Source organism: Giraffa tippelskirchi, chromosome 5 (assembly GCF_054371585.1).
Source record: "Giraffa tippelskirchi isolate mGirTip1 chromosome 5, T2T-mGirTip1v1.2.pri, whole genome shotgun sequence".
In the NCBI taxonomy this organism is placed as follows: Eukaryota; Metazoa; Chordata; class Mammalia; order Artiodactyla; family Giraffidae; genus Giraffa; species Giraffa tippelskirchi.
In genome coordinates, this window is record NC_137279.1 from 3,173,276 (window position 1) to 3,197,054 (window position 23,779).

Sequence of the window (23,779 nt, forward strand, 5' to 3'; positions counted from 1 at the left end):
CAAGCAAATTACAGACAGAACTGCAGGACAGGGGGATAAAAAGGGGAAAAAAATCGTGAAAAAGCTGGGCTTCCAAACCCCTCCCAGCAGCCTCTGAAGGATGACTTCAGTGGCTTCCTTAACTAGTTCTGTCACTGTAAAACCCTACAGTCATTCTTGCACACATAAAGGACAAATAAGCTGGAGAGGACGACTCAGATGCTTTCATTTTTAACTATTCACCAATGGAGGAGAAGGCAGAATGCCTAAGCTAGGTCTCGGTGGCCAATAGGGTAGCTGTGTGTCTCCCACATGACTCGCTGCCCCTGTCTTTCACATGGGCTGTAATTTAGTTCAATTCAGAACTGCAGATAGTACAGGCTTCAGAGCAGCCAGAGATGCCTGTGCACAAGTGCCTGAGTTCCGAGGGACTTTGGGAAACACTTGGCTATCCCCCTCCTGCCTGGACCCCGGGACTCTGCACCTGCAGGACAGACAGTCCAGCCACCGCCTCTGCCGTGCCTCCGGGGACGAGGGACCAGCACAGATAACCGTTTGGAAATGGTGAGTATCCATTTCTCTCCGTCCAGTGTGCTGACGAAAATAGTTTTGTCATAAGCATCTGATATGTGAAGATTTTTTTTTTTTAGCTACTCTTTGATGTGTGTCTAGAAGGCTATTCAGCTGGCAGGGAAAGGTTTCAGAAACAATTGTTGCATGCTGGATTCTGTGAAAGGGAAAGAATGAAAAATAAAAGTCAGGCATTCCAAGAGTAGCTGCAGGAGACTGCCCCTCGAAACATCGCTCCAGCACGCTGCTTTGTTCATAAGAGAAAAAAAAAAATGAAGGCACACACATATGTACTCACTTCTCTTCTTTTCGCTCCTAATGCCTAATCAGATTTGATCTGTCCCCAAGAAAAATAAAAGACAAACTTTGCTGACTCCACAGATGAGGGTACCATCCACTCTGCAGACATCTGACAGTTATTATAATTAGCTATGAAAGACGGCTTAGACACTCGGGGGCAAATAGCTCTTAAATTCTGAACAATGGCTTCAAGCCAGGGCTTTCTTTCTATTTATTTTTTAACCACCACTTTTCATGTTCTCATCGTGACAGAGACTGAACTGCTCTTAGGGTTTTCATCCACAAATTGTGAAATCAAGTCCGGGCACAAGGGGAAGACTACTGAAAGTGGCCAGTGTAAAGACAGAGGGAAAAGACAGCTTTCTGTCTAGGGATCCAGGCTTCCGTGTATAAAGATTTTTTTTTTAATTCCTAACAGGGTGGAGGATGTGGGGGTGGGGAGGAAGCATGCGGAAGCTGCTTTATAGAAGAATGCTTAAAGAATAAAGTAATTTGGGATTTCTTTTGACTAGCACACAAGGGTACGGTTAGCATCTAAGTCACATTTGTGGTAAGATTTTTTTTTTTTTTTGATGGAGTTTCAAACAGAAGCAACATACAAAGCACCTTTCTTATTTATAAAATAATTGGAAACAAATGGGGAAGAATGATCCTGCACTACTGCTTTCTTTTTTACATCCAGTGAGGGTAATCCAGCCAGGCACTATGCCTGCACTTCTAGAATCATCCAAATCCTTAAAAAGTTATAAGCTAAGTCTCCTAAGAAATTAAAAGGTAAATCACATCGATGTGATTTTTCACTGATGAAGACTCGGACCGGCAAAACCTCCAGCCCAAAGGGAGTTTGTGAGAAAGCCCTATCCTCCTGATTTTTGAAAGAGAATATTAACTCCATCAATTATGGAAGGGAATTATTCAAAGGCTCCAGACATAACTAATTATGGCTTAAAGAGATCTACCAGAGCTGAGCGAGTGTTCTAATTATAAAAGTCCAAGACGGTAAGAGTCATTTTTTTTTAGAGGACTTGGACACACATTTTCGCATCATCTTTTTTAAATACACCATTTTTTTTTCTTTGTCTGCTCCTGTTATCCACACCTCCCCCACCGCCGCCCACTGTGCGCCGAGACACCTGAAGGCCAGACATAATGATCAACAGAGCCCAGCCTGTCTGGACCCCAGCCAGGTCCCCCTCTACAATCAAGGAGCCTGCGTGCAATGCATGCCCGACCTATCCCACTGCTCTGCAGATCTGGGATGGAAGTCTTACACAGACTGCGGAAAGATTAAAGACAACAATATCCCCTTTCTCCTACCCCAGACGGCCTCGATTTTTTAACCCCTTCCTTGCCTCCAAAACCAAGAGGTCTTCTCAGAGCCCATGCATGTCCCCGGGGACCCTCCTAACTCCCACACCCTATTCCATAGACGCCCACGCCTCATTTGGTACAGAAATCGCATCTCCACAGACCCATCGGGATATTTTAGCATTCACAGCGGTGCTCACAAAACAAAACACGGTTTGCTGGTACGGGGAAATGCATTTCTGAATGAACTTGAGCTGTATGCAATCTGGAGAAAGTCAAAGGTCTGTGGAAAGATTTCTTGCAAACCTTGCAGAAGGTTATACTGGTTTCTGATGATGCTGTTCTTTAAGCATCTCTCTCTCATGCACGCACACACACACACACTCACTCCCAGAGACACACTCAGCCAGGCACGTATATCATTCTATCGCAGAGAAACCCAGGTTTGCTGGTGATGTCATCACATATAAAATTTCGCCTTTGTGGGCAACATTTTCAATCACCTAATCACCAATGTCTGCTGGGTTTGTGCCCATAGGAAGTTCTCCTGTTTGTGGGGTTAACCTACACCCACAGGAAAGGACCATTTTATTTGCAACTATCTTTCTTTTGAAGATGTGTTGTGGGGCGGGATGGCCATATTTATCAAGATACATGCAGTCAGGCAGAGTTTCCTGACCCTGGGCAACCTGATTAACATGCTGGTTGAACATTTCAGAGGTGGCTGAATTTCAATGATGTAAATAGGATGTGGAAATGTGGAGCATTTTGAAATCATGTGGATAAAAATGCTGCGGTTCTGATATCTGTTATGACTGGGTGATTTTTATTTGCCACTCAAATTTTTGTCACCTTTTCAATCATTTTTACCATTTACTTATTGCAAGAGGGAAGAACCTGTACAAATGATTTTTTAGAAGTAACGCTCTGTTCATGTGCTTTGGGGTAGATGATAGTTGGGTTAAAATTTTGCGGGGTTGTACAGCATTTGTATTTATTTTCAAGTCTATTTTATGGGTCTTACACTATACAGTTATTCACCAAGCAACTGTTCACAGATTTTTAATGATGTGTATGTTTAAGTACATGATTTTATTTTACTGAACTCAAATAGAACAAAGTTTCATGATTTTACCAAAGCACGTTGCCATATCTGAGACATAAACACAGAACAACTGTGTATACATAGTGTCTCTTAATTACCAAGTTTTGGTCTGTAGTTTAAATTAATCTTCATTAATATAGAATGACTGGGTATATTACTTGTTCTTATATACTGAGTATTTGACACGTCATTTCTTAAGTTTGGAATTTTCTCTTAATGCTTATTTCTTACACACTAAAAAAGGGTTAACTTTGAAAGGTTTGCAAATCGCATGTCCACGAACAGCAGTATTTATTTAACACAAATTAATGAGATTCATTTTGTTGCTGTGACATGGGATTCTTTCAAAACAAGCGAAAAGGTCTCTCGTTCTTTTTTTGCTTTCGTGTTACTATTATTGATAAAAGTATACAGCCTAAAGAACTAACACATTTTGTAGTTAGAAAGAGCAAGCTACACAAGTTAGGTGACATTCTCTGGGGTAAGACTCCAGTGTGAACTAATAAATAACTTTTCTGAGAAATTCTTGGACCTGACTCCATAATTTTTACATAAACGGATCTCCCAACATAGTGGAGTTCTTGCCTGAGGATGAATTATAGAATTGTTTTATCAAAGATTAAAAAACAAGCAAATAGTTGGATTTAAATTTCGCCTACTTTCTAAAAGCAACACATAACATGGCCCTCTGGAATACAGGTTACTAAAAAGTCATCTTCCGAAGAAAAGAAGATAATGGACTTGATTGAAACAGTTGAACTACGTAACGCCAATTCAAGAACAAATGGTTTTTCAGAGCATAACAGAGAAAGAACAGTTTACTCTAGGACAGTTTATTCCTCTCACACAATAGTAATGATTTATTTGAAATGGCAGAACAAACATACTAAATACACAAAAACAACCAATGACATCTGATGTCAGGGATCTATCAGGATTCTTGTGTTTCTTGGAATAGAATATACCTAATTCAATTATGTATCAAAAGACTCGTTGAAACCTATAATCTTGTTTAACATGTGTTGATGTTATAACCCTGTATTTTTGGACCTGCATGTAACACATATAGTAGATGTAAATGGCATATTTTAACATAGTCTTATGGCAAAAAATAATTATTAAAATAATTATTAGCATTATGTTATAACCAGAGTTTTAAAAATGTTCTTGAGTCAGTTTATTAACATTTTAAGACAATGAAATTTGGATGGTGATGCCAGCTAACTAAGTCTGTGCTCAGATACTGGCTAAATGAAGGTATTGGTGGTATAATTCTTGCAAATGCCTCATATCAAAAATATTTTTATTGTATTAAAACATAGGCCTCTCACTTGGCAAATAGAAAAAAACATATTTTTTAAACCTTTTCTGTTTCTTACCATTAGGAAGATGATTTCTGAAAGTGGACTCACATTCGTAATTTCTTTTCATGAAAAGAGAGATTTGGATTTTGTTTTGTTGTTTTCAAACACAGCTTTCAGGCACAGGGCTTGGAAGTATTCTAAGTAGATGCCCAGGCGGTCACCGCACAGGGACTGCACAGGAACCCACCGCCAGTCTCAACGAGGAAAGAAGGGGAACTGGTTTGGGTGGTTGCTTCAAGCCTCAGGTTTTATCCTTCCAAGCCTCCACGCAGACTGCACTCTAAATCCATGTGAGGGAAAACTATCAAAGTCATTTTCACAATTTTCACGAGGTCCACAGCCCTGTGGATGCCCCACGAGGGAGACATGTCTGAAGAGTGATTGAGCGCCCTGCTACTGCCTGAGACCCCGGGAAGCTCAGGGAGGCTCTGGGGTCAGACCAGCTCATGAATCACAGATAGGAAATGAGCTGTGTATCGCATATTTGGAGGCTTAAGGAGGAACGTTTGGGGATATTTTACAGTAAACAGATTTGGGATTGATTTTTGGCACACCTTTTGAAGCATCAGTCCTGCAGTTCAGCTGAAATAACTTTTTATACGTATAGCTAAGACCAGATGGCCCTGCGCTCCTTTCTTATTTAGATGAGATTTTCCTTTCAATAACATCTTTCTTCCTGACCTGTTTAAAAATTCCAGCGAATGAAATCAGCACAGGATTTTCAATTCTAATTGGCCATGTGCAGAGGAAGGGCCGGTGGAGGAATAGTGGGGGCATTGTGAGCCTCCCGGCCTCACTTTTGTCTTTCTGTTTTCGTCTTACCAGCCAATCTAAACGAATCACAGATATTTCATTTTTACTAATATTAATATAGCTGCAAAGTTAATCCTCAGTGCAAATCATTTGAGATGACCGTTTCTGCCATTTCATTATAATTCATTTTTTTTTAAGTTATCAGGCACTTCCATAGTCTCTCAACTAGCAGGAAAGCCATTTATTGGTTAAAAATGCACGGAGATTTAGCATACTGGTTGAATTCAGATGGAAGAGGGATGATGCTAAATTTATTTTCCTTGTCACTTGAATAAATCATCATTATTAGAAATACATATATATATATATATTAAATTTACCATGAAAATATCCACTATCTAAAATTCTTGGTTCATAATATGTATAGTTATTATATAAAGAAAAGCTATATTTTTCTGGACATTTCGTTTAGACTTGGAATTAGTAAAAGATACATCAAGAGTTGGATATAATCTGCAGAGTCATGTAGCTTAGCAAATCATATTTGCTATAAAAGTGAGCATGTAATTCTCAGCTTCTTTCCAATAAGTTCTTGAATCAGTTTTCTTCAGCGTTTATTACCACAAAGATGTTCTCTTTTGAAAAGTTTAATTTTAGGACAGTAAAAGTGTTAGACGAAAACAAGTTTTCTTTCTGAAAACTGATTATTTGGAGTAATAAAGATAGAAAGGAACACATACCAAAGGGATATGTTTTCTAAAATGTATGCTAGAGATAAGAAAAACCCCAAATTAGCTATCAGTGGTACTGAAATTCTATTGGTCATCCAACAGCACTGTCTGTTTCGAATTCTTTGCACAGTCTGCTTCAGGTAACTTTGATCTCAAGCCAGTCTACTAGTTTGTCAAAAATGCGATGCCTCATCAAAAGCTACATTAGTGGAACTGTTTGAAAAAAAATGCACCTTATGACTGATAAGGTCAATTAGAATTTCTTTGCATCCAAATTACACAAAAATTAAAATGGAATCACCCATGGGATTCACAACTATGACGGCATGTTCTAAGCCTGCAAAGTCAATTTGTTTTGAAGCTTATAATTTAAATTTCTGAAATGACTGTCATCTGAGATGAATGTCATTGTGTGTATATATATGTCATTTATACATATATATATATATCTGAATCAACTTGTGATACCAAAATATTAGACCTCTCACTATGCCATTAAGTATATGTTTTGATTACTATGTCTTGCTCCTATCTGGTAAGGTTTTTCCATTGATTTATGAATTATAAAAATTCATTAGAAAAATATATATAGGATAGTGATTTAGCTTATTCTTTTTCTACTACTCTAAAATATAGTCAGAAATAGAAGAAGTCAAAATATAAGCAGAAAATCAAAGTATAATTCAGAGTCAAGGTATTAAATTATACATAATGTTTACCTTTTAGGTTTAATTTTAAAATTATAGATTTGAATGAGCAATAAATTTAGCCCTGTATGTGAGAGGAGGTGATGGAAAACAGGATCTTGGGGAAAATTATTAAAATTATATTGGTGTTGTAATTTCAGATGGTTGAACCTAAGACACCCACAACAGGTGTGAATAAGAAATAGAACTCTATGCATTAGATAACTAGTGAGAATCTCCTTACAGCATAGAGAGCTCTGCTCAGCGCTCTGTGCTGACCTAAATGGGAAGGAAATCCAAAAAAGAGGGGATACATGCATAGCTGATTCACTTTGCTGTACAACAGAAACCAATACAACAGCTGTAAACAACTCCAGTAAACGTTTTTAAAAAGAAAAGAAAAAAAAAGAAATGGGACTCTGAGCTCCTCCCACCTTCCCTCCTTCCACATTAATGTGAAGAGCAGACAGGCCTTGCTTCTGCAGGATCTTGAGTAATCAGATACTAAGGGAACGTGGGTGTTTGTATTCCTGCGGGGTCGTGGTGGAGCTTGTCCCTCTGCCTGTCACCCTGTGTGTCCTTGCACTTTAGGGGACAGTTTGGGAGAACGTGACTCGCGCTGAAGCTGCGAGCTGTGTAAAATGTCTCCCCCTCCCTGCTCCACAACACGGTGAGGGTCTGTTGGGGATGGAGGTCCTTGAGAAACAAGGGTTCCTTGACTGTCCCGGGAACCCCTTTTGGATCTGTTTTGTACTCCTTCTCCATGCTCTCTCCCCAGACTTCACACGTCCCAACCGTTGAGCTTTCTAGGTCCCCAGCCATCTCTGCTAGGGCACCACTGGCCTCAGCCTGACTTATCCAGCTAAGGGTCACACTCAGAGCTATAATTTTTAAACTATAGATATATTCTTGCATGAAAAATCCCACGGTCAGAGGAGCCTGGCAGGCTACAGTCCTTGGGGCCACAAAGAGCCAGACAAGAAAAAGCATACACGCACACACACACACGTATGTATATATATTATTGAAATATAGTTGATTGACAATGTTGTAGTGGTTTCAGGTGTACAGTACAGTGATTTGTTATATATACATGTATTTAGATTCTTTTTCAGATTCTTTTCCTTTATAGATTATTACAAAATGCTGAGTATAGTTCATTGCGCTATACAGAAGAGGCTTCAACTTTATATTTTTAACCTGTGGGGAGAATGGGGCTAGCAGGATGTACAGGACATCAGAAGAATACCTGTCCCTGCAGAGGCAGGTGTCTCTGGCATCCTGAAATTCTGCATGACTGTGGACCAATAAGACTGAATTTGATTGGCCAGCCGCTGCTTCCAGCACGTGGTCTGTGCCCACGTGGGGGTGGAAGGCTCCTCTCAAGGGAGGCGCGTGAGCTGGACTCTGTTCACCCTGGCAATGCACACGTGACTGGGTGTCTTTCCTGCGGGGAAGTTACTATTATAATCGTTAGGACCGAAGTTCTCCCTCAGGAAAGGTTGGACTAGAGAAACAGAACGTAAGTGCATAAAAGATTATGTCCGTCAGCATGGGAGAGCGTGAGCTGACCAGATAAGCCCCCGTGAGGAGCATGTGCCAGAAAAGGGGACGAGAGTCATGTTCATCCTACGGCCGGATTATCCAGAAGCCTGTCTGTAAACATAGCCTCTGAGGGATGGGCCATCAGAGTGAAACAAAAAATGCCATTTAAGGATTTAAGTATCTAAGCTCCCTGCTTTAGAAACATTCGTTAAAGAGACTGACTTCACTGATTTGCCTTGTTACGATTAGCCTCCTATCAAGACATTATTAACCTATATGGGGGGAGAATGAAACAGGGGCCGCTGCTCTGGTTCTTGTAAGTCACTTCACCAAGTACCTACTCTTGCCTTGAAAAGACGTGAAGATAAGCTGGTAGCACATGGCACAGGGAACCGTATGCAGTGCTCTGTGGCGACCTAAATGGGAAGGAAATCTAAAACAGAGGACTAGGGCCTCCCAGGTGGCACAGTGGTAAAGAACCCACCTGCCTGTGCAGGAGATGCAGGGTTCAATCCCTGAGTCAGGGAAGATCCCCTGGAGGAGGGCATAGCAACCCACTCCAGTGTTCATGCCTGGAGAAGTCCATGGACAGAGGAACCTGGCGGGCTACAGTCCTTGGGGTCACAAAGTCACGACTGAAGTGACTGATCATGCAGACACGCATCCATATCACTGATTCAATTTGCTATACAGCAGAAACTAACAACGTTGTAAAGCAACTATACTCCAATAAAAATTAATTTAAAAAAAAGAAAATTAAAAAAAAAGATTTAAACTGACAACAGTGACGAAGAAATTCACTCTTTGGTTAGTCTGAGGACAGAAGAGGGTTAATTCTTAAATCTCTGTGTAGGGGAAAAACAAAACAAAACTGGAAGATAAAAAACAAAGACTAAGCCGCTCGTGATTTGGTTGTACTTATGGATTATACTACATCCTGAAAAGAAGAAAATCAGAGCTGTAAGATGGCGCCGCAGGGGTTGTCTGGACCTTTCACAGTCTGAAGTCTGTGGAGTCAACGCTTATTAAGAGCTGGCCTTGACCTCTGCTCCCCGTATGCCTGCCTGGTCCAGGTGCGACATCATTGCAAGGACTTTCCCGTTACTGCAAACTGTGTGCAAACTTCAGGCTGTGAATGAACAGATAAGCTGAGCATGCAGGCCATCCAGGGGCTAGGGTGCCCACACTAAAATAAAAAATCAAGACCTGGAAACTTACATCCAATTCCTTTAATAATTAATACAGTGACTATAGCTATTGTCAAGGCTATTCAGGTGCAGCTTACATTTAAACCAACTTGGTCCCTTTGCTGTTATGAGAAGGTTTTGCAAGAATATTTAAAATAGTGATTCCTGCCTAATAAATCCAACAGAGAAAAACCTGTATAATGATTGCTTTAAAATTTTCACATGTCCGCTCTTAGTGATACAAGGGGCTATTATGTTCCAGGGTTTGTTTTTGTGTTTTTCCAAAGGATTGGTTTGACTTTTAAAAATTGCATTAACTAAGAAAAGGAAACACACAATTCCACGGAACTTTAGCCCAAAATATAGTAAAGCTTTTCTTACTCCAGCATTCCATGAAATGTATTTCTGTACTTACATAGCGTTTATAAATATAAGACAAAACCAATTTATTCATATTCGTTAATTGATATCTTGAATAAAATTGTCATGTTTATGCCTCTAAAATATTAACTTGTATTGAAGCATATAAAATGTCCCCAAATAAACTATACCAACATAAAAGGGGGAAAGAAAGCTCCTCAGGTATCAGAATATATTTAAAATATTTAGGATTTTATCTTTCTGCTGAGTGTTTAGTTCAGCAGATAGTTTTCTAAATTACATAAACTAACTCATTTTCAATATAAATTTTGAATTCAGAAGACAACGAAATCAAATGAAATTTTAAAATTTTCACTAACCGAATCACATATAAACATGTCTTCTTTAGTTAGAATTTAAAAAATAGAAAAAAATTTCATTTTCAATTGATAAATATTTCAGACTATACTGAAAAGTAAAAGCAATGTAATAACCGTCATCTTTCCACAACCAAGATTTATAACTTTTAACATTTTTATCTATGTACTCCAAGCAATCAAAAAACAAATATACAGTGGAGGACTCCAAACCCCTTTCCATTTCCTGATACCCCTCTGGCTATAGAAGTAATTAGTATCTTTTCTTTGCTAGCTCATTTTCATATCTCCATTTTTATACTTTAATCACCTACTAATGTAGCAAAAGAAAAAGCAAAAAGTGAACAAGCTATCAGTTATGAAGTTCCTAAATTCACTTTTTCTAAATTTACCTCAAAATTATTGAAAAATTTTCAAACACACATATTCACTGGAAATAGTATTTACTTATTTATTTTTGGCTTAAAAACCACAATGCAATGCTGATTAAATATAAAAAGTTAGGTTAAAAGATTTCATTACCTTGCCTCAACAAAACTTTCTTGATTGTGGAAACTGAGAAAATATTCCTCCTACCTATCCTTTTTACTCAGATTCTTTAGAATTGAGTGATTTAAATTTTAACCATTTTCACATTACATAAGGTATTGGTGATTGATTAGAACTTTATACTTCAGTATTATCTCCATTGGTCTCATTTTACTGTTTTCATAAAAAAGAACATGCCGTAGGTAGCTTCATGCATAAATATAAATGTTCACATTTTACATTCTCATAGCATCTTGTTAGGATGCTTATTTTAAGTTATTCTAAGGAGTCACCAAAGTCACTTCTGTTTTGATTTGCTAAGACAATATCTACGATGTGATGGTTAAATGAACATTGACTGTAGAAGATTTTTTTCACCCTTCTTCTTGAGCCAGCTCTCCTTTAATAAAGAAGCAAATGCATTTTCTGAAAAGGTGTATTGAAACCAAGATCTTTATTTGAACACAGTTTTATGGTGGATTTGCATGAACTGCTTGGCAGTGCCTCTCCGCAGGGACACCTTAACATTCAGACTTCTCTCTGAGGGCCTCAGAGCAGAAATCCACATCAGAACCTTTAAGGCCCTGTGCTCTCTGAAACGTAATCTTCAGAGAGAAAACTTCAGGGTAACGCGAAAGTGAGTTCAAATGTATTTTCCCCATCATTTCCTTACTAGGCGGCAATATGTCAAGGGATGTTGTTGGGTTGTTTAGTCTCTAAATCATGTCTGACTCTTTGCGACCCCATGGACTGTAGCCCACCAGGCTCCTCTCTGCATGGGATTTCTCAGGCAAGAATACTGGAGTGAGTTGTCATTTCCTCCCCCAGGGGATCTTCCAGACCCAAGGGTTGAGCCCGCATCTCCCGGATTGGCAGGCAGATTCTTTACCACTGAGCCACCAGGGAAACCCTATATCAAGAGATGTGCTGTGCTCAGTCGCTCAGTCGTGTCAGACTCTTTGTGACCGCATGGACTGTAAACCACCAGGCTCCTCTGCCCATGGGGATTCTCCAGGCAAGAGAGTGGGTTGCCATGCCTGTCTCATATCAAGAGATACCTGCAGTCAATGTAAAAATTAATCTAAGATCTTAATTCCCAAAGGGAAAAGATGCAACTAATATACCTGGGTTACATACTTGAGATTGCTAAACTATTTTCAACTTGCACTTATGAACTATACTCTATTTCAAGATTAGACAACTGGCAACCACTAGTAATATTTACTCCACACAATATTTCGGCTGACACAGTTGGAAGATAAAGACACCCAGTTATGCAAGACTCCACCTTTTTTTCATATTTAAACCAGGGTATACTGTAGCCCTCAATAAAGGTCACTCCAAGTCTTTTGTGCTAGGTGCTTAAAAAAAAAATGGCATAGTGATTTTGACTGCATAATTTCTTCATGTATTGCTGCATAATGTATTGAAAATATATTTCTTTTATAAGTTTTGTATGTTGCTGTTGTTCAGTTGCCAGTCATGTCTGATTCTTTGTGACCCCATGGCCTTTTTTCAAAGACATCACATTATTAGTATAAAATGCATTCGAGAGTATGGAAAGCTATCTTTAAAAACTCTCTTATTATAAGTCAGAAAGAGCTTCAAACATATTGACTATTTATTTGACTTTTTCTTTTCTTTTCTTCTTCTCGGCCACCTATCACATTCTTCAGCCATTAAGCTACCAGTATTCCTTCCCCCCAGAGAGCTTCAGAGTAGGTGTTATTCACTGAGGCCTTTTTTATTCTTATTTCTCCAAAATTCTGGTCGATTCATTAACTATCTTTCAGTATTCTTATGTCTGTTTCTCATTATAGTCACCCAGCAAATGAAGGTACCGCATGAGAAGTAAAAAAGATGTTTACTAAATATCTGATTGACTCTTTTTGGTCCTCAATTTCCCTATCGGTAGTGTGGGGGAATTAGAGCTAGTAGATTTTCAAGGTGCTGAGGCATATGTCTGCATGATTAACTGAAGTTGAGACTCTGAAATCGATGAATTCTGAGCTGTCAAAATTATCTCAGTGTGTTACACATGTGACAAATGGCCCATCCTTTAAAAAATATAGACACACTTATACCTGTTAAAGACTATTCCTTTTAAGGGTTAATTTTCACTTTTTAAATTCCTTTCTGTGTAAGCTCTGATTCCTTTATATACCTTGTGATAGTTAGTCTTCATCTGAATCAGCTGATTTCTGGTGTGAAGAATCATATGTAAAATTGTGTAGTTTAAAGAGATGCTGGATGATTCTGACGATGCATTTTGCTGACGAGATCAGTAAGGGCAGGGAACAACATAATCACTTCTTTGTGAAGATCCTTTTTGAATAGGATATTTTGTGCTAACTCCACAAAAACCTTGAACCATTGGGTTGCACAACAAAATAGGGGATTCTCTATGGGATGGATCTTAACTGTTATTACTGCAATCATCTGATATGATTTTGGGGGTTTTCCAAATGCTGATTTGGAAAACTAAGAGTTACATAATAGACACCCTCAAGGTATTACCAAAAGTTACTATATTTCGAGTTAGCACTACCACTGTTTTAATGATAGGGAAGTTGGTCACTGAGAGAATCTGTTGAGGAATCTTGCCAACATTTTTACCCTGAGTTTTAGCAAATTTACTCAGGTTTCTTAATTTATGAACTTAGGTAAGTTATAAAGTCTCTTGGTAACTCAGGTGATGCTTTATGTTGACATGAGTTCATAACTGTGGTGTACACACACTGAACTTCCATGGGGAATGAATATAAAGGCATTGAACTTATAGCTTCAAATATCAGATGCACGAATATTAATAAAAATTCAAAAACTGAGAGTTCCACGTGACCTATGGGAGTCCACAGAGGAAACCACCATGTCAAGGGAGTGAAATAAGAAACACAAGGAGAATCACAGACAATCAATCACCTGAAACAACAGAGCTATGACGATACTGAGGCTGCTTCCCCACTAAGGGCTGTGTGCGCACGCGTGCTGAGGGCGCTTCCCCACTAAGAGCTGAGTGTGCACGCGTGCCGAGGGCGCTTCCCCAGTAAGGGCTGTGTGCGCACGCGTGCCGAGGGCGCTTCCCCAGTAAGGGCTGTGTGCGCACGCGTGCCGAGGGCGCTTCCCCACTAAGGGCTGTGTGCGCATGCGTGCCGAGGGCGCTTCCCCACTAAGGGCTGTGTGCGCACGCGTGCCGAGGGCGCTTCCCCACTAAGGGCTGTGTGCGCACGCGTGCCGAGGCTGCTTCCCCACTAAGGGCTGTGTGCGCACGCGTGCCGAGGGCGCTGCACCGCTAAGGGCTGTGTGCGCACGCGTGCCGAGGGCGCTTCCCCACTAAGGGCTGTGTGCGCACGCGTGCTGAGGCTGCTTCCCCACTAAGGGCTGTGTGTGCACACGTGCTGAGGCTGCTTCCCCACTAAGGGCTGTGTGTGCACGCGTGCTCCATCACTGCAGTTGTGTCTGACTCTTTGCGACCCTACAGACTGTAGCCTGCCAGGGAAGCCCACCAAAGTTTATACAAGTGACTTAACTTATTCTTCTAAGAAATTGTTACCAACAACTAATCCAATCATCTCATAAAGCAAAAAATTAGGAACAAATTTCTTAAACCTATGTCCATCAAAATTATCTCTGCCCCTAAAATAGTGTATAAACACAGAATAGATCCAAATTGAATCACTTTTATAGATATCCACAGCATACAAAGATCAAGAATCAATAGTCATCAAATAGCCATAATATGAAACTGTGGAAATGTCATTTATTTTGTTCATCTTTCTTTAAAAAGAAAAACATCATTGTATTCAAGTAACCATAAAAGTCCAAGTTTTAAAAGTGAAGATATAAAAGAGAAAAATAAAAGATGTAGCAGCAGATCATATTAAATCTAGAACATAGTTTCTTAGCTGAAAGTGTAAAATAAGATGTTTAATGAAAATCATTAGAATTTCAGAAACACTTACTTAGGTTTAGATACTGTCTGTCATGTGAAGTTGTGATGCAATACACCACATGTACACACACTAATACATAATACATTATTAATGGTCATATTTGGACTTGGTAGGGAAAACTTTAATTCCATAACTACTGTAAATATTAACTTGAATTTATGCATCTGAATTTCCATTACAAGTTTTTTCTCAAATGGGATATTAAACCAAAGGAAGAACTGACCTAGAAAATATCAGTGCCTGAATAATATGTATAGATTAACATGTAACAATATTTTTTATGATCAAAATGTGGATACTTTTTCTTTTAAGATATTTATTTATTAGAGTTAAATATCTGAGGTCAAGAATTTGATTATCTAGTTTGTAAATTAATATTATTTTCACTCAGAAAAGGGCCTTAGAGATTTACCAGGAGACAAAGAAACTGAGGCCTGAAAAGAGAAGACAGAAATCCAAAATCATGGAATAAATTACCTAGAGGGAGAGGATAGAATTCTTTCCATTTCTCAGGTGTCTCTTTAAAAATGAGTGGATAAAGCAAAATGGAAAGCACCACAATTCTGTCTGGTTCAAAACACTAGTTTTGATAGAAGTCCTGCTAAAGGTAAAGTTGGGTCAATTTGTTCCAATAAGAAACATCAAAGTTCCTACAGAAGCCCTTCACCTCTGTTATTCGATTTCCTCATTTGAAAAGAGACTGATACATGCCTTATACATCTGACAATACCAGGGATGTGTATTAAGTGGTTGTATCCAGTGAATCATCAGGCCATAGACCCTGCATCCAACTCTCATCCACGTTTCTATGATGTCAGCCCCTTCATTATCTCTATTTTGGAAACAAGGACACTTAGAAACGGGTTGACTGAGTAATAACTCCAAGATGTCGTGATGCCTGTGGAGTGGGGCTACATTTGAACCCAAAGGCCAGATTGTTCACCTGTGAATCTAACTGCTTTACTTCCTGGCTCTTCTTCCCTTATTGTCCTAAAACATGAAGCAATGTGTGTGTGTGTGTGTATGGAAACATCAGTGTATTAAAGCATTTTACACTTGCAAGATGGGATTAATTCTAGAAAGGATACCGGGCCCATCTCACATTATCTTGGGTAATCAGTTTTTAAATGTGTAGGTCCGGTCTCTCTAATGAGTTCTATTACAAGAAAGATTGAGATAGAACATACATAAGCACCATGGAGAAGCCCATTTATTTTCCTGATTTATCTAAAATTCCTGTACTAAACTCTCTTGAACATCACTGTAATAGAATTTGACCTGTGTGCATAAGACGACCTTCATTTCCATGCCAATTATATTTGTTTTATGAAATCAGTTTGCTTTCAGGCATATTTCCCCATGGTTCATCAGTTTCCTGTTTTTATCTCCTTTCCCTAATCAACATATTACATTCTGATACTCCATCTTAATAGAAGTAAAGCCTCAAAAGAGTATATTAGTTGTGGTTCCAAATTTATAAATTGATCACAGAGCATTTTAGTAAATGAACTGAATTGGAAGTCCAGCCTATAATGGCCTCCATCCCAATGAAAGTAGCCACTGATAATCCTCACAAAAGGACAAAATTATATTCAAGGACAGTGCTGTCAAATTGCTATGATGTAGCCATTGCATAATCAATCTAAAATGTTTATTGAGCATTAACACTAGGGGAGACATTGGCCATCAGCACAGTTTATGTTTTCATGGTTAAAAGAAAGAAATGCATGCAGACAATCTCAATTTTGAATCAGAGTAAATGGGCTCTGTCAAGAATTAAAACTGTGTACTTAGAAATCCTAAAATCTCACACCCCTACAATTTTGTCTGGCATTTTCTAAAGTTTCTGTAAACAACTGAAATTTAGTTTCATGGGAGACTTGGTTGGACTCATAAGACTTTCTCTCTCGTGATTCTTGAAGCATTAATCAACTGGGTATTTCTAGATGTGGAACTCTGACTCAAATCAACTTCTCTCTTGGAGAAGAAATGTAACTCATTGCCCGAAAATTTTCTTGTCAGTTCTCAGCTTTCTTAAAAAAAAAAAAAAAATGGAAATGAAAATAGTTCTTGAGTTCATGTCAGGTAGTGAACTTCCCTGCAGACACGCATTCGTTATACGGAGAGCAGTGGAGCACTTTCTATTGCACACGGCCTCTGAGAGGGTTCCTGCCATATATATTTGTCATTCACTTAAAATATCTTTGAAGGTATTCACTATTTTAAAACACTAATCTAGTGTGTCTATGTGAAATTTGAGTCTACTAGGGTAAAACCTTTTCTGAAGCTCAGGGGTACCATAATAGCCATGGGCTGGATGCTACTGTGGCAGTTTCCTGTCAGCAGCATAGATTTCATTTCTGAGAAATTCTACAATGAATTTGAAATTGTCTTCTAAAGTCATGTTGGCTCTCCCGAATAAGTTCCACTATTTAATTCCTGAAAAATAAGTGCTCTAATAGGTCTTTCAAATGTTGTTGAATAGTTATTGCAAGAGTCATTATACTCTCATCAGGAAGTTTTGTATCTGAATGCTTGTCCATAATTTGCATCCCATTTGCTCTTTGACCTCACATTCAGAAGCGATTTCTGAATCATTCAGTGAAACATGCGTGTTACCACATACAGAAGGAATAAAGTTAAACTGTATTTCTGAGGAGTAGAAAGCAAAAGAGATGTTGGCAAATTTTACAGATTATGGTCAAGGTGAAAAGATAGGAACTGGATCACTGTGCTACTTTAAGTCAGGTCCTGTTTATTGAGCTGTTACTTATTCTGAATATGGGGCTACACAGGAAGGATTGTATCAAAAACCCCACAACTTATTCTCCACCCTCAAGGGGTTCATAGTCCAGTTGATTCAGAAAAAAATGAAAAGTACTCAAGGTAATCAACTTTTATTTAAAATATAGACTGAAGTTAAAAATAGAAAATTACTTTTCTCTATGATAATAAGAAATTTTATCATAAAAATCTTAAATTTGAGGAAAGCAATATTTTAAGTATGCAGGATGCAAAAGGAGATATTTCAAATAATTATATTTTTTAGTCAGTTTAATTGGGAATTAGACACAGGGCGGAATTGCGTTTTCAAAACTGTTCTTATTCAATGCCTTTCAAAGATAATTGATCTTCAACATGAAGACCAAAGGAGTAATGTTCTCAGAATTATAAAAATAAATACTGGGTTATATTCAGTGTGTGTGCTAAGTCACTTCAATCGTGTCTGACCCTTTACGACCCTGTGGACTATAGCCGACCAGGTTCCTATGTCCACGGGATTCTCCAGGCAAGAGTACTGGAGTGGGTTGCCATGCCCACCTTCAGGAGATCTTCCCAACACAGGGATCAAACCAGACTCTCTTACGATTTGTGCATTGTCAGGCTGGTTTTTTACCATTAGTGCCACCTGGGAAGCCTCAGAACTAATATATATACATTCAAAATAATTTGGGGATAAAGTATATTCCTTGATTCCCAAGGTATTTGAAAATGAGAATCCAATTATTAATCAAATATGTCAATTCATTTTCAGAAAAAAACAGACGTATCTGTTTTAAGGTTTCTTATTTCATGTCATTTGAAGGAATGATTTTAATCAGGTAATTACTGCTTGCTATAATAGTGCATAAAAAGTGCTGTAAGGCCATTATTCACTTCAGTCCAGTAGCTCAGTCATGTCTGATTCTTTGAGACCCCATGGACTCCAGCAGGCCAGGCCTCCCAGTTCATCACAAACTCTTGGAGCTTACTCAAACTCATGTCCATTGAGTCAGTGATGCCATTCAGCCATCTCATCCTCCATTGTCCCCTTCTCCTCCTGCCTTCAATATTTCCCAGTATCAGAGTCTTTTCCAATAAATCAGTTCTTTGCATCAGATGGCCAAATTATTGGAGTTTCAGCTTCAGCATCACTCCTTCCAATGAATATTCAGGACTGATTTCCTTTAGGATGGACTGGTTGGATCTCTTTGCAGTCCAAGGGACCCTGAAGAGTCTTCTCCAACACCACAGTTCAAAAGTATCAATTCTTCGGCACTCAGCTTTCTTTAAAGTCCAACTCTCACATGCACACATGACCACTGGAAAAACCATACCTTTTGACTAGATGGACCTTGTTGGCAAAGTAATGTCTCTACTTTTTAATATGCTGTCTAGGTTGGTCATAGCTTTTCTTCCAAGGAGCAGGGGTGTTTTTATTAATTTCATGGATGCAGTCACCATCTGCAGTGATTTTGGAGACCCCCCAAAATAAAGTCTCTCACTGTTTCCATTGTTTCCCCATCTATTTGCCATGAAGTGATGGGCCCAGATGCCATGATCTTAGTTTTCTAAATGTTGAGTGTGAACCAACTTTTTCACTCTTCTCTTTCACTTTCATCAAGAGGCTCTTTAGTTCTTCACTTTCTGCCATAAGGGTGGTGTCATCTGCATATCTGAGGTTATTGACATTCCTCCTGGCAATCTTGATTCCAGTTTGTGCTTCATCCAGCCCAGCATTTCTCATGATGTACCCTGCATATAAGATAAATAAGCAGGGTGACAACATACAGCCTTGACGTACTCCTTGTATTTGGAAACAATCTGTTGTTCCATGTCCAGTTCTAACAATTGCTTCTTGACCTGCATACAGATTTCTCAGGAGGCAATTTAGGTGGTCTGGTATTCCCATCTCTTCAAGGGATTGTGTTGTGATCCACACAATCAAAGGCTTTGGCATACTCAATAAAGCAGAAGTTTTTCTGGAACTCTCTTGCTTTTTCAATGATCCAGTGGATGTTGGGAATTTGATCTCTGGTTCCTCTGCCTTTTCTAAATCCAGCTTGAACATCTGGAAGCTCACAGTTCACATTACTGTTAAAGCCTGGCTTGGAGAATTTTGAACATCACTTTGCTAGCCTGTGAGATGAGTGGAATTTGAGCATCCTTTGGCATTTTCTTTCTTCAGGATTGTAATGAAAGCTGACCTTTTCCAGTCCTGTAGCCACTGCTGAGTTTTCCAAATTTGCTGGCATATTGAGTGCAGCACTTTCACAGCATCATCTTTTAGGATTTGAAATAGTTCAACTGGAATTCCATCACCTCTACTAATTTTGTTCATATTGATGCTTCCTAAGGCCCTCTTGACTCCACATTCCAGGATGTCTGGCTCTAGGTGAGTGATCACACCATCATGGTTATCTGGGTAGTGAAGATCTTTTTTGTACAGTTCTTCTGTGTATTCTTGCCACCTCTTCTTAATATCTTCTGCTTCTACTAGGTCCCTACCATTTTTGTCCTTTATTGAGCCCATCTTTGCATGGAATGTTCCCTTGGTATCTCTAATTTTCTTGAAGAGATCTCTAGTTTTTCCCATTCTATTGTTTTCCTCTATTTCTTTGCATTGATCACTGAGGAAGGTTTTCTTATCTCTCCTTGCTATTCTTTGGAACTCTGAATTCAGGTGGGTACATCTTTCCATTTCTCCTTTGCCTTTTGCTTCTCTTCTTCTCATAGCTGTTTGTAAGGCGCCTCCTCAGACAGCTATTTTGCCTTTTTGCATTTCTTCTTCTTGGGGATGGTCTTGATTACTGCCTCCTGTACAATGTCATGAACCTCCGTCCATAGTTCTTCAGGCACTCTGTCTATCAGATCTATTCCCTTGAATCTATTTGTCACTTCCACTGTATAGTCATAAGGGATTTGATTTAGGTCATATCTGAATGGTCTAGTGGTTTTCCCTACTTTCTTCAATTTAAGTCTGAATTTGGCATTAAGGAGTTTATGATCTGAGCCACAGTTAGTTTCTGGTCTTGTTTTTGCTGACTATATAGAGCTTCTCCATCTTTGGCTGCAAAGAATATAACCAGTCTGATTTTGGTATCGACCATCTGGTGATGTCCATGTGTAGTCTTCTCTTGTGTTGTTGGAAGAGGGTGTTTGCTATGACCAGTGCGTTCTCTTGGCAAAACTCTACTAGCCTTTGCCCTGCTTCATTCTGTACTCCAAGGCCAAATTTGCCTGTTACTCCAGGTATTTCTTGACTTCCTCCTTTTGCATTCCAGTTCCCTATAATGCAAAGGAGATCTTTTTTTTGGGTGTTAGTTCTAGAAGGTCTTGTAGGCCTATCATAGAACCATTCAACTTCAGCTTCTTCAGCATTACTGGTCGGGGCATAGACTTGGATTACTGTGATATTGAATGGTTTGCCTTGGAAAAGGACAGAGATCATTCTGTTCTGATTTCATTTAGGATTGACTGGTTTGACCTCTTTGCAGTCCAAGGGACTCTCAAGAGTCTTCTTCAACACCACAGTTCAAAAGCATCAATTCTTTTTGGCGCTCAGCTTTGTTTATGGTCCAACTCTAACATCCATACATGATTACTGGAAAAACCATAGTTTCAACTATATAGGAATCTTGTCAGCAAAGTAATGTCCCTTCTTTTTAACATGCTGTCTATGTTGGTCATAGTTTTTCTTCCAAGGAGCAGGCGTTTTTTAATTTCATGGATGCAGTCACCATCTGCATTGATTTTGGAGCCCAGGAAATTAATGTCTGTCACTGTTTCCATTGTTTCCCCATCTATTTGCCTTGAAGTGATGGAACTGGATGCCATGATCTTCATTTTTTGAATGCTGAGTTTTAAGCCAGCTTTTTCACTCTCCTCTTTCACTTTCATCAAGAGGCTCTTTAGCTCTTCTTTGCTTTCTGTCTTAAGGGTGGTGTTATCTGCATATCTGAGGTTACTGGTATTTCTACCTGCAATCTTGATTCCAGCTTTTGCTTCATCCAGTTTGACATTTAGTATGATGTACTCTTGTGCTCAGCTGGGAAAAAAAATCCTCTTGCAATGTGGGAGACCTGGGTTGGATCCCTGGGTTGGGAAGATTCCCTGGAGAAGGGAAAGGCTACCCACTCCAGTATTCTGGCTTGGACTATACAGTCCATGGGGTCACAAAGAGTCAAACATACTGAGTGACCTTCGCTTTCACTTTCTTTCACTCTGCATAGAAGTTAAATAAGCAAGGTGACAATATATAACCTTGACGTACTCCTTTCCCAATTTGGAACCATCCATTGTTCCATGTCCAGTTCTAACTGTTGCTTCTTGACCTGCATACAGAGTTCTCAGGAGGCAGGTCAGATGGTCTGGTATTCCCGTCTCTTGAAGAATTTTCCCCAGTTTGTTGTGATCCACACAGTCAAACACTTTAGCGTAGTCAATGAAGCAGAAATAGATGTTTTCTGGAACTCTCTTGCTTTTTCAATGATCCAGCGGATGTTGGCAATTTGATCTCTGGTTCCTCTGCCTTTTCTAAAGCCAGCGTGAACATCTGGAATTTCTCAGTTCATGTACTGTTGAAGCCTAGCCTGGAGAATTTTGAGCATTACTTTGCTAGTGTGTGAGATGAGTGCAATTGTGTGGTTGTTTGAACATTCTCTGGCGTTGTCTTTCTTTGGGATTGGAATGATAACTGACCTTTTCCAGTCCTGTGGCCACTGCTGAGTTTTCCAAATTTGCTGGCATATTGAGTGAAGCACTTTCACAGCATCATCTTTTAGGATTTGAAATAGCCCAGTTGTAGTTCCATTACCTCCACTAGCTTTGTTCATAGTGATGCTTCCTAAGGCCCGCTTGACTTCACACTCCAGGATGTCTGCCTCTAATTGAGTGATCACACCATCGTGGTTATCTGGGTCATTAAGATCCTGTTTTGTATAGTTCTTCTGTGTATTCTTGCCACCTCTTCCTAATGTCTTCTACTTCTGTTTGTTCCATAGCATTTATGTCCTTTATTGTGCCCAAATTTGCATGAAATATTCCCTTGGTATCTCTAATTTTCTTGAAGAGATCTCTAGTCTTTCCCATTCTATTGTTTTCCTCTATTTCTTTTCATTGATCACTGAGGAAGGCTTTCTTATCTCTCCTTGCTATTCTTTGGAACTCTGCGTTCAGATGGGTATATGTTTCCTTTTCTCCTTTGCCTTTCACTTCTCTTCTTTTCTCAGCTATTTGTAAGGCCTCCTCAGACAACCATTTTGCCTTTTCACTTCTTCTTGGGCATGGTTTTTGACGACTGCCTGCAATACAATTACAAAAGGTCATTATTAGTGGATTGCAATCATATTCTCCTCAATTCCTAGAGAATGTCCATGTCATGAAGGGAAAGAAACACCAAGCAGAAATATCTTCTATGTGGCCAAACAAGTAGCTTCTGCTGCAGAACATTTGTTCCAATAAGTTTACAGACATTTGGAAGTACTCAGATACATTCCAATAACACCTGGAATCTTGGAATTCTTTCATGTCATTCTCAGCATTCCAGTCCCCACCTTCATCAAACCAATGATATTATTGAGAGTGTGGATGGCATAGTCTGAGGACAGTTAGCATAAGCACTGACCATGTGTTCTGGGTCAGCTCAGTCCCACCTGATTTGACCTCAAAAATCTTAAGATTAGAGCTGGCCTGAATGTGGCTTGAATGCATCATACCATATAATCTTTTCAGCTGAACTGAGAATCAAAAAAGTAATGGTCTCAAAATCATTTCCAAACAGCAGAATTAACAATGCCACGATTCCTGTGGGCCTAGACAGATGGAGACTGGATATTCATATCAAGCTGTAATTTCTGGTTTGACTTGGGGTCTGGTGGCAGTAGTAATTGATGGAACATTGATTTGAGAGTCATTGGTCCAACGGCCAATTGAGTCCTTGCCACTTGTCACGTTGAAATGTGGGTCTACTTTCTTAGAACCTTTATCACACCACTGAAGCCTCATCTAATTCCATCTCATCCATCAGTACTGCCTTCATTATTGTCTACTCCCTTCTGGGTGCAGAGCAGATAGGAAGGGACTTGTTTTGAATTTGATTCATCCACAGTTAACCTTCTGGGATATTTGAGCCAGAAGACAGGATGATACTTCCTAGAAATTGCCACATGAACATGAGGAATTTTGATTCATTCTGGGCGTGGTCCTGGGAGGTTGGGTGCCAAAGAAAACTGCTAAAAAGTTGTCAAGCCAGGCGAGTTTCCAAGATCACAT

General features: G+C 39.3%; 1 protein-coding gene across 1 annotated transcript in view; it reads left to right on the forward strand.

The window, feature by feature from the left end:
* Window positions 1–287: 287 nt before the first annotated feature.
* Window positions 288–23,779, forward strand: part of LOC145504736 (uncharacterized) — a 52,629-nt gene continuing 29,137 nt past the window's right edge. Inside the window, exon 1 of the mRNA XM_081486036.1 lies at window positions 288–543. Within this exon, the coding sequence (XP_081342162.1) occupies window positions 317–543 (227 nt within the window). The 5' untranslated portion in view covers window positions 288–316. The remainder of the gene's footprint in view (window positions 544–23,779) is intronic.